Source organism: Chaetomium globosum, genomic scaffold, assembly GCF_000143365.1.
Source record: "Chaetomium globosum CBS 148.51 scaffold_5 genomic scaffold, whole genome shotgun sequence".
NCBI classification, from domain to species: Eukaryota; Fungi; Ascomycota; class Sordariomycetes; order Sordariales; family Chaetomiaceae; genus Chaetomium; species Chaetomium globosum.
In genome coordinates, this window is record NT_165980.1 from 102,071 (window position 1) to 117,627 (window position 15,557).

Here is a 15,557-nt window from a genome sequence, read left to right on the forward strand (position 1 = left end):
GGGGTCACTGCGACATAAATAACCCTGCATTATGTAGAACACTGAAGATAGCAACATGTCATTGGGTTCCCTTAAAATCGAACCGTGATCTGGACCGGAAAGGCAAGCCCAAACTGTGCATGGTCCCAGGAACCAGGACAGGCGTAATCCCCCCAATAATCCAGAACTATCGATCCTGGAGAGCAGTTTCGGTTCCGCTGGGGGTTGCACGCCCAAATACAGATGCTCCGTGATAGATAACTCAATATACAGAATGGCACTTGAACACGAATGCCAAGGTCACCACGGAAAGGGTTGGTGCAGTCGGTAAATCCGGGGTAGTCAGGGATAGGGGACTGTGAGTCTGGGGAAAGATAAAAGATCTCGGAGCTCCACGATATCTTCACCACGAGGAGAGCTGAACCAACCCCACGCTGAAGATCAAACACCATTGCCCACTGCCAGTTCTTGTCGACTCTGTGCCCATCCGCTCCTGTCAAAACCCAATCCGAACTCTTCAAGATGCTGTCGCAAGTTGTCATCGCTCTCGGCCTGGCCAGGTATGACTTGGCTTTTAGTCCCCCCTCCTCCCCTCGCCTCCCTTTCATAATGCAAGTAGAGGTCGCGTATGTATGAACAGGAGCTAACAGGAAGTTTTGGTGATAGCGCCGTTCTCGGCCAAGTCACGCTTCAGCCGTCAACCATCAGGACAGGCCGGCCGGGTCTTCCGACCTTGACGGTGACATCAACGACCACGGAGACGGAGACGGAGACCGTGACCAAGACGGAGAGCTACATCAGCGAGACGACGGTCACGTCGACGGTGATCAGCACCAGCGTCTCGACCAGCGTCAGCACCTCCAAGGTTACCGACACGGTTAGCGTGATAAAGACCGTCACCAAGCCCTGCGTCACCTGCCCGACGCTGACCCGCACCGCGACGGCGTGCAAATCCTGCTTCGTGCCGCAGTGCACCACCACTCAGGTCGTGACCCGGCCCGTGGGATGCGACGGGGCGCTGCCCACCGCCACGGTATCCTTCCCGTGTAGCGATCCGGACTCGTGCAACAAGATTGGTTGCACAACGGTGTATGACATCAAGACTGCGGCTTAATTGGGTAGGGAGTACATGGCTTCAGGAGTGGGGAGTCAGCCGAGACGGCGGAGCCCAAAAGGAATGGCAATGAGTGAAGACTGTGCAGTGATTCGCAAAGCGTGGATGGGATGCGATGAGAGGAGGCAGTTTGAGCGCGTTCGAACGGTTCAGGGGTTGGGTTGGGGATTGATGGCCGGGGGAGAATATTTGGTGCTTATTCGGTTACAATGTTTGGCTGCTGGATTCTCTAGAACGACTTGTATCCGCATGCCCACGAAGAATATGTACAAATAAAGCATTGAATCCAGCCAGGGAAGACGGCTCCTAGTCTCGATCGGGTGGATGCACCGTTGCAGTCCCTGACTAGTGTGGAGGTACCGATGCAGATGTGAGTCTACACTATTATCTAACGTGAGATTATGGTACGAAAATCTTCTTATCAGCCGTACATAGCCAAATCGTAGTGGCCTCCGCCATCTGCCTTATTTTGTCAGGGTTGCATTTGTGGTTCCTTTGGTGCAACTCTGTTACCGCCCAGTGAGATTGGTGCCAGTTCTTGGCCGTCGTCGATGTTGTGTGTTCCTCTGTACTCCTCTGTGTGAGTGCAGCTTACGCTATCGATCGGAAGTTCGGAACCTTTGGACTTGATGATGGGTAGGTGTCAGGGTGATCAACATGATCCTCAATCCTCGACTCCAACTTGACCCAAGCCCTGTTGGTCCTGGCGTGACCCGTCGGCATGGCGTGCAGGCACAGAATACGGGTTTCTTCAGCTATTCTCTGTTGACTCAGGTGGTGACTGGCGGTGCTGGCCAAGCGTGTCAAGCCTCTCTCCTCGTGCCAAGTGACTCGAGAGCACTGCCAGGGGACAGCCACGCTGCGACAGCGAATCTCAACTCTTGGCTATCCAAATCCGGAAGCAATCCCGGCTGCCTGTCCACGGAACCGCCACAATTTTACTGGTCAGTCACGAGTGCCATGTGGAAATTCATGGAGAAGCGACCTGAGCGAGGCTGCAGGTCAGATATGCACGTCCTGGGGGCAGAGAATAAACGAATCACGCGCAGCGTAGCCGCTCTCGTGTGTCTGAATCAACCTAAAATAGGCCCCATTACAGGGGGTTGTTGGAGCAGCCTGCATGTGTTTCTATCAACGGCTCATCCCAGAGCCGTTCCCGCGGGACACTCATCGTCCAACGGTTCCCCGGCTCCTCGCCGCTGTGAAACCGCACCCCTTACCCTCCCCGTTTCACAACCGGGGACAGAAGAACAGAGAACCGTGCATGATGTTGTTAATGCTAGGAAGCCCCCCTGCCTGCATTAATCTAGGCCCAAGCCACCTTTTCACTTTCCTTACTTTTGACTCGCGATCTCCCACCACAAGCTTCCAGCCGCACGCCAATCACATTGCCTTCACCACTCAAACGACCATATTGGGCCTCGAACGCCGACGGCGCACAGGAGTCACAGCCCACATCAGGCAGCGGTACGTCGTTAAAACGTGGTTATTGCTTTAAGGTCAGTTGCCTATTCTGGGCCTAACGTCCACATGTTCTTTATTTTGAATACCCGATCCCATTTAATGTCCCCCATTTCATGTTTCTTCACTTTTTATGTTTAAGGCCTTCTAGCCCCAGTTTGACTAGGAAGGCCTATTGTTTGTTTATTCGATATTTTACCGTTCCTTTAGGTCCCTCAACATGCCCAGCATCCTGTCTTCCAGGTCACTAACTGGGTCACCGGACCCTCAGAACGTAGGGTTTCTCCCATCCCCAGGTTTCCCTCCCGAGCCGCGGGGCGTGCCGTTCTTCGCACCCCTCAAGAAGAAAAAGTCACCCAAAGCCACCACCATGCCGAGCAGTGAGAAGCGTTCCGTATCCGGGGCTTTCCGCGGGTTCCGCCGACACAGCGACAAATCAACGCCAGTGACAACACCACCCGTCTCAGCAGCGTCGGCCAGCCCGCCAATCCCCGACCTCAACAACACGTCAGATCTCATCTCATTCCCCAAGGTATACGAAGAGGCATGGGGCGGGCCGGAGGTAAACCGTACCGAGCTGGAGCGGGCACGCATCTTCCTCCTGCGCATGGGCGTCATGGTGATCGACGGGCAGGCCAAGATGGCGGAGATGCGCGCCATCGTGGGCGATGAGACCAACCGCACTGTCCCGGGCATCGCGTGGGCCATCCAGATGCGCATCTACGGCAACCGGCACGCCGACTTCGCCGCGACCCCCTTGCTGCAGGCGGTCCGCTTCATGCTCATCAAGGCGCGCGTGCCCCAGAGCGGCTTCACCGACCGGTCGCGGGCCGTGCTCGACTTCTTCTTCGACCCGACCCTGCACCGCGACGTGCAGCCGCCGCCACCGGGCGAGATGGTGCGCTACCCGTACCCGTCCGGCCGCCTGCGCGTGTGCATCATCGGCGGCGGGCCCACGGGCCTGGCGTCGGCCATCTCCCTCGCCGAAAAGGGCCAGGGCCGCGTCGAGGTCCACGTCTGGGAGCGCCGTTGGGTCGTCACCGACACGGGCACCGTCGACTACCCGCCCACCGCCCGCCGCCGCGACCAGGTCGTCACCCTGCAGGACTCGGTCACCACCCTGCTCACCCCGCGCACCTTTGAGGCCCTGTTCGAGGGCCACCCGGAGCGCGTGTGGCCCGGCTCCGCCAACATCCAGATCCGCAAGGTCGAGGACCGCCTGCTGAGCCGCTGCCAGACCGACGAGTTCCACGGCTTGATCCACTTGCATGCCGAGGGCGTCACGCGGGAAGAGCTGGCCGCGGGCAAGTGTGGCGACTTCCATGTGTTGCTGGGCACTGACGGCGCCGCGTCGTGGGTTCGCGGGAACTACTTCCGTGGGTATGAGAAGGAGCGCGGGAGGAGCTACGCGCTTGGTCTGGCGTTTGATCGGGGATCCAAGGGGGGTTTGCCCTGGACCCAGTCGCTCAACATGTTTTTGACCCTGGGCCAGACGCGGTACCTGTTGAATGCTAGTGACTTTGATGGGCGGGGGTACCTCAACATGCAGTTGACCGAGGAGGAGTGGGATAAGATGGTGGGTGTCGATGGGAAGCCTATCCATTTCGGCAGCCCGGCTTGTTTCCGTCGCCCTGATGGGACTATTCCGGAAGGGTTTGAGCCCGGGCGTGTGTTTGCACCGTCGGAGGATCGGAACTCGCCCCTTTGGAAGTCTATCGAGGACGGGCTGAAGCTGTTTGGCTTTAAGGAGGAGGAAGTGATCAACCTGGTGCGCATTCCCATCGTCGTCCAGGCGGTGCGGGAGGGTGTGCAACCCTTACCCCTGGAAGATTCGCGGTTCGTTGCTCGCCCGCATGCTCTTGTGGCTGTGGCCGGTGACGCCGCCATGACTGTGCATTTCTGGCCGGGCCGTGGCCTGAACAGCGGTATCAAGGCCGGTCTTGCCCTGGGCGACGAGATCTGCCATGCGCTCAAGAGTGGCAAGTTTGCGGGACTCCAGATCAGCGCCATGAAAGAGTACAACGATTTTATCATGAAATTGCAGGGCCGTGAGCATGACAAGCGCAGTATTCCTATCCTGAACCAGTCTGGATCCCCCGAGATGCTGGGTTGGTTGTTGAAGAAGGCACAGGCTGTGCCGGACGAGGTTGCTATCGAATGGTGAGTTCCCCCTGCCGAATCACACGAACGGAATGAAATATCAACTAACACGCCCTTAGGTTGGTGGGTGCCATGACACAGATTGCCGACCGCCTGGAGCTCCGTGACGACTGGTACTTCCCCCACGAATCCAACATCGAAGCCCAGATCCGCATCATCCTGCGCCAACTCAACAGCCTAACCCTCCGAGAAATGGCTGTCAGTTTTCCCTGGCCCACCCGCGAGATGGCCGGCGCCGAGGTCCTGCCCATCCGCTCCATGCGCCCCGAAGAGAAGCGCAAGTGGCTCCAACAACTCTGGAGCCTTGTGAAAGACGAGAAGAGCAAAGACTCAGCCCGCGGCCGAGAACGATCTACATCCACATCCAACGCACGGTTCGAGGCACCCCGTCCGCGATCCAAGTCACCCCTCCCCCCTCGCGGCCAGAGTCCACGGCCGGAAACACCGCCGCCACCAGCCTTCGTCGGCGGCCCGGTCCCGCAAATGCCCTCGGTCGCGCCCGTCGCCCAGCTCGAGTCTCTCAACCTCAACCCACTCGCAAGCCACCGCCGGTCTCTCTCCCCCACTCCAGGCTCGCTCCGCCGGAGCAACGCGACCAACGCGGTCCGACGCGCGTCCCAGTCGGGAATGCCTCCGGGAGTGGGGATGGGAGTGGGAGTGGGAGCGGGAACGGCGGCCGCGATCCCGCCCCACGTCGTCGGCCCCGAGCGGCCGAGGCGGTTCAGCAACTCGCGCACGCTGGCGGTGCCGACAGCAGGGATGGATGGGAGCTTGAACTACTCATATCTGAGCGATGGAGAGGATTATGTGAGCAGTGGGGATGAGAGGTACCCGCGGTCGACGCCGTCCACGACGCCGGGCTCGTCGTCGCCGGCGAGTAGGGGGGATGGAGGGTTGACGAGGCTGTTGAGTGTTAGGAAGCCGAATGACTCGTTCTTGGCGGATGCTATGTCGTTGGCGCTGTTTAGGGTTAATGAGGATTGAGTAATGTCATGTCACTGGGTGGATGTGTGGTTTTCAAGGTTTTGGCTTTGGGGGGTAATAGGGGTAATCTGTGGGTAGCATGCATGGTACGAAGTATTTAGTTATGATTCACGAAAGGAGCTTGCAGGGCGGGTTAGAAGACGTGTTCATAGAATAGAACTCCGGCCTACGTACGATGTCTAGCTTGTATTCTCAGAAGGGGTTACTCTGTTTATGACCCTGCTTCAAAATATCCTCATCTTCTTCCGTCCCCTTGACTGTGATCCGTTTAACATGGCTGTGTACTTCTTCAGTGGTGTCTGGAGTATTTCGAATGCCTGTCTCACATGCCGTATTTGAATTGGGCTTTTTGTTACCGGTTCGTCGCTAGTATTCTTCGGCTCACACCCTCCACCGCCTCTCATCGAAAACGGTCCATCATCATACTTCCTCTTCGACCCAGTTCTGCCGTTGACACCCGCGGACTCCCTGACCTCTTGCTGTTGGACTTGCAAAGCCCGTTCAGTGAGCTTCTGCACCCACTCGCTGGTCAAGAACCCCAATATTTCCAACACATCATCCTTGGCCCTGTGGTCGGTTATGACTCCAAGTCCACACCACTCCCGGAAGGCCTTCTTCCTGCGGTACGTAAACGAGGCTGATCTGCAATCTGACCAGGCGCTGTACTCTTCCGCTGTCATGGCCCGCGTCCGTTCGTCGTTTTTCATGAGGCAGGCGAGAAACCAGTGACTTGTGGTGCTGCCAGAAGAAGGACCTGGGTCCTCTCCTCCGATCCCGTCGTCATCATCTATTGTGGCCAGAGAGGGGATGTCGGCTGCATAAGGGAACATGTATAATATCGACCAGGGAAGTGGTGGAATAGACACTACAGGGCCGTTAGCTATGGCTGCTGTAGCATCACTCTTCGAGTGCGTAGCAGGATCGGGATTGGGTTCGGTTGCTCCAGGTGCTTCGGCATCGTCATCACCGCCTTCGTCTTCGATTATGTCATTCACGTCGTCCACGTCGAGGTCATCCGCTGACCCGTCATCTTTGACCTTCGCCCTCTTTCGAATTTGCTTCCATTGCATGTGGTTCCGGAGCCTGGCGAGGCACTCGGCGTCGTTTCGCACCTGGAAGATGATGTCGTCTAGAGTGAACTTTGTCTGCCCCCGGTGGGCTGCTAAATCTCCGGCTACAGTCAACTAGATGATAGGTTAGCTGTCGTCATGTTCTAGGGGGTGGCGTATGTTCTTTCGTACCATGTGTATTGTTTGGTCACGGACGATATTCTCGACCATGGTGGTTGTCTCGACGTCGGGTTGCCTAGTTTCCCCTGCCACGAACATCATCTACGCGGTATATTGTTAGCATGAGGTCCTACTATCGGGGTTTGAATTAGGTTCCGGGGGCTTACCTTTAGAATCTCATCGCGATATTTTGGGCCGCTGTTCGCCATCTCCATCGCTGGTGTGAGAAGTGCGTTCTTGAAAATCAAGAACTGGATATCAAATGTGTTAAATTAATTCTCGTTTGCGATATTACACTTAATTTCAGGGAAACCACAATCGAAAATAAGACATCCATTTGGGGAGAAACAAGAACGTTATTCATTAGTAGTTCAGCTTGATCAAGCCCCCTATTGACAGCGAGGCTACGAGCGTCAAACAAAGGGTCCATTTTGGGACAAAACATGGCCAGAGCTTCGCCAGGTAACTACAAGCTCCTTTGTTTGCTGGCTCGCCCTTTGGAGCCCTCGAGATTGTTACACAGCCATCGCAAATGCATGGCGGATTGGGGGGGTAGGTGCCTGAGTCACACGATCGTGACGGTTCCAGGATGCGTCTTAGTTCAGATTAGTCAATGAAGTAAGTATCGGTATCACTGACGCCCGCATTCAAGGTCTAGGTATAGATCTAGGTACCTATTGTCACGAATATGCCAGCGGATGGGACCGCGGGGCACGGGACGCCCGGGCCAATCAGCAAAAGGACCAATCAGGAATCCGGGACGGTGATGACGGTGATTAGGGTAATTGGGGTGATTGGGGTGATCAGTGAGCTCAGTACGCTAAGTCCAGGCTGAACAGACTGAGCACCGAGGCCTCACGCCAATCAGGATACGAGGAGAGTGCTTAGTAGGAATAAGAAGATCAGTGAGCTCAGTGTCCACTGAGCTTTTCATCTGGACTGAGCACACTGAGCACTCAGGAATCAGACAGGTATATAGTCACTCGTTCTGGAGAGCTCTGGGAGTTCTCCAGTTAGCAATCACAACTACAGTTCGCTACAAGCTCGGAAGCCTACTGTTGAGACAAGCCTTTGTTGTGCACCTTTTGGCTGCACCGAACCTAAGCACCCTTGAGAGATTACCTTCAACCGAAGCTGAACCCTAACAGGACAGGGTCCTGGAGTAGGTTCGTCACACCTATGTACAAATTAACTATATACTGTCAAGTTCACTGCCGTTATTGTCGCCGCCGCCCAACCGGATGATGGAGTATAGGTGACTCAGGACAGTTGACAGAAGGTGTGGCCGACAGCTCGGCGCGACTGGCGTCCCCGTCGACGAAATAATGCTGACCCTGCAACTCCTGATTTGCCAGATCGCCTTGCACTTCGTGTTTGTGAGCCGGGTCTTGTGAGTAGTAGGCGCTGGATGGCGCTGCGGGTGGGTATGTGGTCACCACTTGCCACTGGCTGTCTGCGGCCAATGCCTTCTTCGTCTTGTTCAATTGCCAGGCGAGATAGGCCATGGTTATAATGAGAATAGCACCTAACGCCGCGCCGACGCCAATGCCCGCCCGAGCCGCCGTGGATAGCCCCGTTGGTTCGTGTGAGTGTGAGGATGAGTCGGTTCCCGACTGCCCCTGGCTTGATCCGTCGGTTTCTTCAGGTTGTTCCGACCCCGAGGTCGACGCAGAGGTGCCGCTGGTTGTCGATGACGCCTCTGACGCACCCGACGTCTCCGACGCATCCAAACTGGTGCTTGCCGTGCTCATCGAGGCGGAAGATGTTGCCGTCGAAAGCGGCGTGACGACATCGTACCGCGTTAGGTCACTGTTGTACACAGCCCATGTATGTGAAGGCGGTGGCAGGAGTTGAAATCGGCCATTGCCTTGTTCGCAGCAGTTTTCCATTCCATAACAACAGTAGATCGTGTCAACCTTAGTGGTATTGACACAGTTGACTACATCCCAGACTCCCGTGCGATGGTCTAGATTTCTGGGTCAGCACCCGTTGTCCTAAGCCGTGGCTTATCCAGCAGATACTTACTAGTACAGTAATCAGGGCATGCCGGCGATTTGAACGTCGGGTCCGTACACGATCCTCGGGCAAACCTCATGCCCGGTGTGACGCATAGTTTGTTTGCCAGACAGGACTTGCCCCACGCACTACCAGAACAACACGTGCTATGCTCGGCATCCGGATCACAGGGGTAGGCGTTTCTGGCTTCCTGGCCATTTGGGTAGTAGCACTTCTTGCCGAGGCTTGCCTGGAGGAGGCCGAGATGGACAAGGAGGGAGAATGCCTTCATGTTGCGGACGCCGGGCCGGGTGATCGTCAAACACGAACCCACAAAAGGTGAATCGAGCGGCCGGTCCGGCCCCGGTTGTGCCGCAATGGGAAAGACGGGTAGTCAACGGGCGTCGCGACGGAAGAGTTGCAAAGGGAGAAGAAGCCGAGGAGGAAAAACGAGGCTTCAATAGGGCCTTTGGAGAATTATTATTCTAATTCCACCACTTGGCCCCCAACACCCGCTAGCATTAGGTTACATTCATTATTTCAATGTCGCCCCAACTGCTCAAGCGTCCCGCGGTTGTGTCGCACCCTCCCCGTCCACTTCCTGGACAAGTCTTCCCGAAAGGGTAGAAGAGAAGAACCGTTGGGGGCCAAACCAGGGGGGTGACAAGGGAGAAGCAGGGGATCGCGAGGACTTGCCGCCGTTCCCATCAACACGGACCGTCGCAGAAATACGGTTCATTCGGCCAGTTGTTCTGCCGGGGTCGAGTCAGGCATGCCAGGCTATTCCTCTTTCTTGCACACGTCTGTCAGCATGCCCAAGCGGGCGCTTAGAGCCTTGTTCCGACCTCGTTCTTCGCCTTTACGGAACCGTTGGTGTCGGCTATAAACTTCGCACTAATCGCCGAGCCAGTCTGAACGTGAAGTTTGAAAGGAAGAAAAAAATTGGACAACGGATACTGCGAAGAGCCGGGAGGAGGAAAAAGAAGCAAAGTACAATAAGAAAAGGAGCAAGATGGAAACAGGGGCAGGGTTTACTGAACGATGTACATATGAAGCAGCCTTTTCCGGTTGCAACATTCGAGGCATGGATGTGCAAAGTTCATGCAGGGGTAGAGGGAGGGTCCCGGGATGCTGGTTTGTGCGACCCCTAATCTGTACCCGCAGCCTTAACTTCGTGTAACCACAGCCCGTCAGTGTTGTGTTACCTCTGACCTTGGCAGAAATTACACGTGGTTTTCGTATCCTCGTCTGACGGGAAGAACCCCCAATCATGAGGGCACTGGTCTCGTCCGAAATGAGTTGGGAAGTTGAGTTCCTGCAAATCCTTCCACCATCCAAGAACCATATGGACAATGGGCGATTCTTCTCGTCACCCACGAAACTGGCGATCGACTTATTCCTGGATACAAGTTCGCGTCAATGGGGCGCCGTTGATTAGGGCTGGCCTCTGGTGAAGATGATTTCTGACAAAGCGGTGAAATAGAGGCGTATATACTGGTTCCAGTGACATTGGTTGTCATGTCATCGTCAGCGTTGGACTATGGTTTGAATCTGGGGGTTTGACTCTGGGATTATTGCTTGGGAGCCTCCCTTCCCTTGCTCCGGTACGATACAGCTCCGTCGGGAACAACAGACGCGGGCTCGTTAGATAGAGTTAGGAAATAGATACCTAATGACCCTACCCTCGTCCATTCAGCAAAGAAATCAACGCCAACAGAGAAAAAAGACATGATTCCCCCTTTTATACGTTGTTCATCAACACCATCCCTGTCCCTGCTTATGACCTGCATCCAACCCCGCCTACTCAGTCCCAAGTCATGCCCATACGCTGTAAAAATGACCAAAACGATCCCTTCGGCACATACCCGCGATACAACTGCTGCCACCACGCCGCGAACGAGCCTAGAGGCACATCGCACACCGTCAGCAAACCGAACAAAACCACCCCAAGCACACCTCTGCCACACCAGGCAGATAGATAAGGTAGATAATGAACAAAAAAAAAAGCAAACAAGAAGAAGAACAAAACTTACCCTCCACCGGCCCCAGCCTCCCAAACCCCAAAACCCTCACCAACCCAGGCACCAGCCTCCCCAACACCCCCAGCGCCAACACCGTCAGCAGCACCGACGCAGCCACCTCGTAGGGATGGTCCTGCGCGTACGCCCACAGGGAGGCGAGCTCGGCGCGCGCGAGCTCCGACGCGCGCGCGTATGCCTCGCGGAGGGCGTCGCCCCAGGTGGAGTGGTCGCCTTGGAGGGCGTCTTCGAGGCCGTGGAGGACGTGTTCGGCGAGAAGGGAGGTCCAGGATGTGGTGGTGAGGGTGGGGTTCGTGGTTTGGAGGAGGAGCGGGGTGAGGTCGGTGGCGGTTGGGTTGTTGTTGGGGCTGGGGATGGGGGCGTGCAGGAGGATGGCTAGGATTTGGGTGGCATGGGTGGTTACGGGAGTGGTGGGGTGGGTGGGAGTCGGAGGAGGTTCGAGGAGAGGCGCTTTCTCGGTGATGGTGCCGTAGGTGTGGTTCTGGCTGTAGTCGTGCCTGTCGCTGCTGTTGAAATGGGCGTTGTTGTGCTCACAGCCGCAGAGACAGTTGAGGAGCGAAGTTGCGAGATCCATCGTCGTCGTCGTTGTCGTCGTCGTTGTTATTGCTCAGAAAGACTGTTGGAGGAGAAGAGGAAGCAAGCAGTTGCGAAAAAGGGAAATTTGTTGGAATAAAAAGAACGAGCCCGCGTCAACATGTGGGAAATCGCGGGGTTGTTGGTTGGGGCACAAGATTGTAGGCCTCCGTGCAACGTGCGAACGAATCACGGAAGCTGTGTGGCCGGTACCCGACGTCAGCAAGACCCGACCGGTGGCAGAAACCAACAGCAACCCTTGGTGCTCCCTGAATAGGTAGGTATGCAGACACAATGAGCGGCCACGTACGTACTTGGTGGGAAGTGCGACCTCAGCCGGAGTCACCAATCGTTCTTGTGTAAGTTGTGTGTGAACTGCACGAGGGCTACGTGACGGCAGAGACTGGAAATAGCTATTTTAGACCCATGAGTTATGGTGTCGATAGATTTACGAGGGTTGGAGATGAGAGCTCACAAGCGAGAACATTTACTCCGTCATGGAACGGCAAGTCAAACACAGCACGCGTTACCAAGACGAAGTAAGGGAAAGTCGTCCTGTGGTTTTACTTAAGGGAAGCCTTAGCAAGCACACCACCACCACTATCAAGCACACCGCTATTCCTGACTGGGAAAAGCGAATATGTCACACTGCAGCAGTACAAACTAAATTCCTTTGACAGCTGCCAGGCCAGCCGCAGCCCGCCACAGTGCCAGCAGCAACCACAACAGCATCAACCGAACAAATCGTAGATAACGCAATTCTGCTGTATTTCTGCTGTTCTGAAATATGCTAACGATTCATCAAAGCATCAGCCGCGTCTGCCGCCGGCTGGCTAATTCCCCAAAGCAACAGCATCTTCCTGATCCTCGCGGGCAGCTACTTCGGCTGCCGCTAGCGCCCGATCATGGTCATCTTCAATGTCGGGATCCAGGGCATCTAGGCCATCGATGAATCGACCGGAGGCCCGCGGTGCCGCTGTGCCGGGTTCGTACGAGTCTCTCCCAACCTGGCGCAGGTGCTGCAGACCGAGTTTTGTACTTGTAACCATGGAATTGGCTGTGGCGCCTTTGACCGAGGTCATGGCGACCACAATACAGTCCTCAATGCGGTCCTCAACGGAAGTCTGCGTTTGGGCGCTCCACTCGGCATCACGGCGCCGACCCCGAAGTCCCTGCTGAACTTGCTCTATCCTGCTGCTGCCCTCAATAGCTCGCCCCTGCCCTAATCCCAATGCTGCTGGCGCTGTTAATGGCGGCGGCGGCGCTGGCCCGAATCGCTTCGTTGAGGCCGCGCCGGCCTGTTGCTGCTGCTGCTGCTGCTGCTTCGGCGCCGGTACTGCCGTGGTTAGTTCGTCTTCGATGTTGTATTCGAATGCTGACGGCAGCCGCTTGGTGCTGTTGACGCCAGCGCCCTTCTTCCTGGAAGCAGCAGAGGTAGTGGCAATTGCCCCAACAGGGCGGCCCTTGCCCTTCACCTGACGAGGATCCAACGGGATGTCTGGCATCGGCATAATCCCAACCACTTCAACATTGGGATTTCTACTGTCATCATCGCCAACATGCTGTTGTTCCTGCGGCCGCCACAACCACCAATGCTTGTGAATCTGCTGTATGGTCACTGGCTCGTCGCCAGTCAGATGTCGGTATAGAATATGCCGACAAGGGAGCCCGTAAGTGGCCTGGATTGTACAGGTACAGCTTGTAGTCAGGGGACCATTGTTTGCTGGAAGAGAGCTGACTTCATTCGCTAATAGCTGCAGAGCAGTCGGCGAGACTTGCCCACGAATCCAACTGAAGACAACACTTGTTAGGTCAACCCTGACCTTGTTGGTGGCTTGGGCATGTTCAATATCAAGGCTGGCGCGCTGTTGTTGCTAGAACAGCATTAGACGCCCGAATACGCTCTTGAGGTCGGCCCTAGAAGAAACAAGGTATTTCTTGATCGCAGCATGGGAGGATTCCACTGCTTGAGTAGTGGTGTGGCCCATGTGTGGTACTTGGTTAACCCAAAACGTGACCAACTTCTCCTGTAGGGCGTTAATTTTAGCGACCGTCGACAACACCATAGGCACCCAAAGACCACGCTACCAACCTTCCAAGGCTCGATCCATGTTGCTACAGCGTAATCTACAGCTGCATCTAGATGCCGGCCCGGTGTTCTGAACTTGGCCAGGTTCTTGTTGAAGTCATCCTTTGTAACGGAAGCAAGGAGAGCATTCCATTCTTTCAGGAATGCCTTAAAGGTCGGATGGCGGCGATATTGGCTACCGTGCTTTGTAGCTGCTGGAAAGTGGCGGCGTGCCTTGGCAAGCACATTCATGTTAACATGCCATCGGCATAGCAAATGCGGAATCGACACCCAAGCGCTGTTGTTTAGGGCGTTAAGCAGGGCGAGCTCGCGATCTGTTACAATTAGACCAGGCACTTTGATGCCCTCGTTCTGAAGGATTCGGATCAGGGCCGCCAAAGCGCAGCTATAATCGCCCTCCTTCTCGCCGCTCATGAATGTGACAGCCCAGTTAAAGGTCTTGTTGCCAGAGGTGACCCCGCAGGCGTTGAAAAGGGGCATATTATGGTGGTTGGTCTTGTAGGTTGAATCCAAAAGCAGGAGGTCAGGGTTTTGCTTAAGCAGCTGGAGACCGCTCTTAGGAGCGATTGTCAGGGATATGACGTGGCCAAGACTGTCACGCGTATCCTCCCATACAAATTTGCTGGCCTCGGGCTTAAGGTAGTCCTCGTACAGACACTGCAGCGGAGAACGGCCCCGAAGCTCGGCGCGACGGTGGCGTTGAAGTAGGTTGATGATATCCTGGCCGTGAATACCCCGTTGTTCGGCTTGGATGGCAGCCAGTATCTGTGCAGGTCGGGAGCCGCTGTTCGAGAGTTTGATGACCTCCTGTTCGAAGGGAGCGAGGGCATCAGCTCTGGCGCCAGCAAAGGCAGTGGGGTCGCTCCAGCCGTGGTTGTGCAACGCTGCTGGGCCGTCAGGAAGCTTCACAGCCCATCTGCCGTCAGGGAGAGGCCGGGCGGCGAGCTGGAACTTGCAGCCAGTAAACTGCGTGCTGGTCTTGCGGCGCTTGGATTCGTGGGTCTCGGGATTGGCCTGAGGTTTGTACTCACGACCCTTGGCACAGCGGAAGCGCGCTCGGCCAGATTTGGTGCCGTTCTTGACCATCCTGTAGCCGTTGGTGGAAGCGTGGGCTTGGATGGCTGCCTATGCCTCCTCCAAAGTGCCGTAGGTATTCTCGGGCGGCGGCGGGCCGCAGGGCCGCTCTGGCGTTTGCGATGACCATCCGGCTGCTTCCATTCTGCTTAAGAATAACATCATTAGCTAGATAATTAGAATCAGGGTCTGAAAGCATACCTGACAGGCTCGGCGGCAGCAGGCCGTTAATTGGAAGCGGAAAGTTAATGCTGTGGCAGTAACACTGCTGTGAAGATGGCTTTGGGGAAGAATTCAATTGCGCTGTTGGCCCACCTGGCAGCTGTCAAAGAATTCAGCTTGGACTGCTGCAGTGGGGCACACGCGCTTTTCCCAGTCAGGAATAGCGGTGTGCTTGATAGTGGTGGTGGTGTGCTTGCTAAGGCTTCCCTTTACTTAACGGAGAAAGGAGGGCGGTGTAGGCGAGGAGACGGCCATGCAGCAAATAGCGGGAGTAACGCATATCTTGGACTATCTATATTCCATGGTACCCTATATCATGCACCGCAAAACGAAGAAAGGGTGTTTAGTGGTGTAGTGGCCAACCAGACTGCTGCTGTCATACGGTCTTTCCTTACATGTCTCTCTACATCCGCATTGTCAAATGTAACTCTGTGCCGCTGTTATCCTTGGTGTTACGAATCACTCGTGGCTGTTTCATGGTTTGCAGATGAAATGTCATTACCTCATCTACTGAACAAGACGATGGCTGGCCAACTCAATCATCCTGAAAATGCAAGTCATAACTTTGAACAAGAAGCCCATTCATCCTCCCCGGACGCGCCCTTTTCCCTCCGTCCCAACGGTTCCGTCATGTGGCA

At 55.7% G+C, this 15,557-nt stretch overlaps 5 protein-coding genes across 5 annotated transcripts; 2 read left to right on the forward strand and 3 right to left on the reverse strand.

Moving 5' to 3' along the window:
* Window positions 1-501: 501 nt before the first annotated feature.
* CHGG_06852 (uncharacterized protein) lies at window positions 502-1,093 on the forward strand (the record flags this gene model as incomplete). Its single annotated transcript, XM_001224507.1, has 2 exons — window positions 502-539; window positions 646-1,093. The coding sequence occupies 2 exons, from the start codon at window positions 502-504 to the stop codon at window positions 1,091-1,093; spliced, it is 486 nt and encodes a 161-aa protein (XP_001224508.1).
* Window positions 1,094-2,774: 1,681 nt separating this feature from the next.
* On the forward strand, window positions 2,775-5,698 carry CHGG_06853 (uncharacterized protein; the record flags this gene model as incomplete). The annotated part of the gene is made up of 2 exons (XM_001224508.1): window positions 2,775-4,714; window positions 4,774-5,698. 2 exons carry the CDS (start codon window positions 2,775-2,777, stop codon window positions 5,696-5,698), a joined length of 2,865 nt encoding a protein of 954 aa, XP_001224509.1.
* Window positions 5,699-5,922: 224 nt separating this feature from the next.
* Window positions 5,923-9,214, reverse strand: CHGG_06854 (uncharacterized protein; the record flags this gene model as incomplete). Its single annotated transcript, XM_001224509.1, has 5 exons — window positions 5,923-6,882; window positions 6,940-7,029; window positions 7,095-7,178; window positions 8,202-8,893; window positions 8,953-9,214. The coding sequence occupies 5 exons, from the start codon at window positions 9,212-9,214 to the stop codon at window positions 5,923-5,925; spliced, it is 2,088 nt and encodes a 695-aa protein (XP_001224510.1).
* A 535-nt stretch (window positions 9,215-9,749) lies between these two features.
* CHGG_06855 (uncharacterized protein) lies at window positions 9,750-11,535 on the reverse strand (the record flags this gene model as incomplete). The annotated part of the gene is made up of 4 exons (XM_001224510.1): window positions 9,750-9,833; window positions 10,135-10,321; window positions 10,788-10,824; window positions 10,956-11,535. The coding sequence occupies 4 exons, from the start codon at window positions 11,533-11,535 to the stop codon at window positions 9,750-9,752; spliced, it is 888 nt and encodes a 295-aa protein (XP_001224511.1).
* Window positions 11,536-12,367: 832 nt separating this feature from the next.
* Window positions 12,368-14,709, reverse strand: CHGG_06856 (uncharacterized protein; the record flags this gene model as incomplete). Its single annotated transcript, XM_001224511.1, has 3 exons — window positions 12,368-13,213; window positions 13,436-13,561; window positions 13,627-14,709. 3 exons carry the CDS (start codon window positions 14,707-14,709, stop codon window positions 12,368-12,370), a joined length of 2,055 nt encoding a protein of 684 aa, XP_001224512.1.
* Window positions 14,710-15,557: the final 848 nt, after the last annotated feature.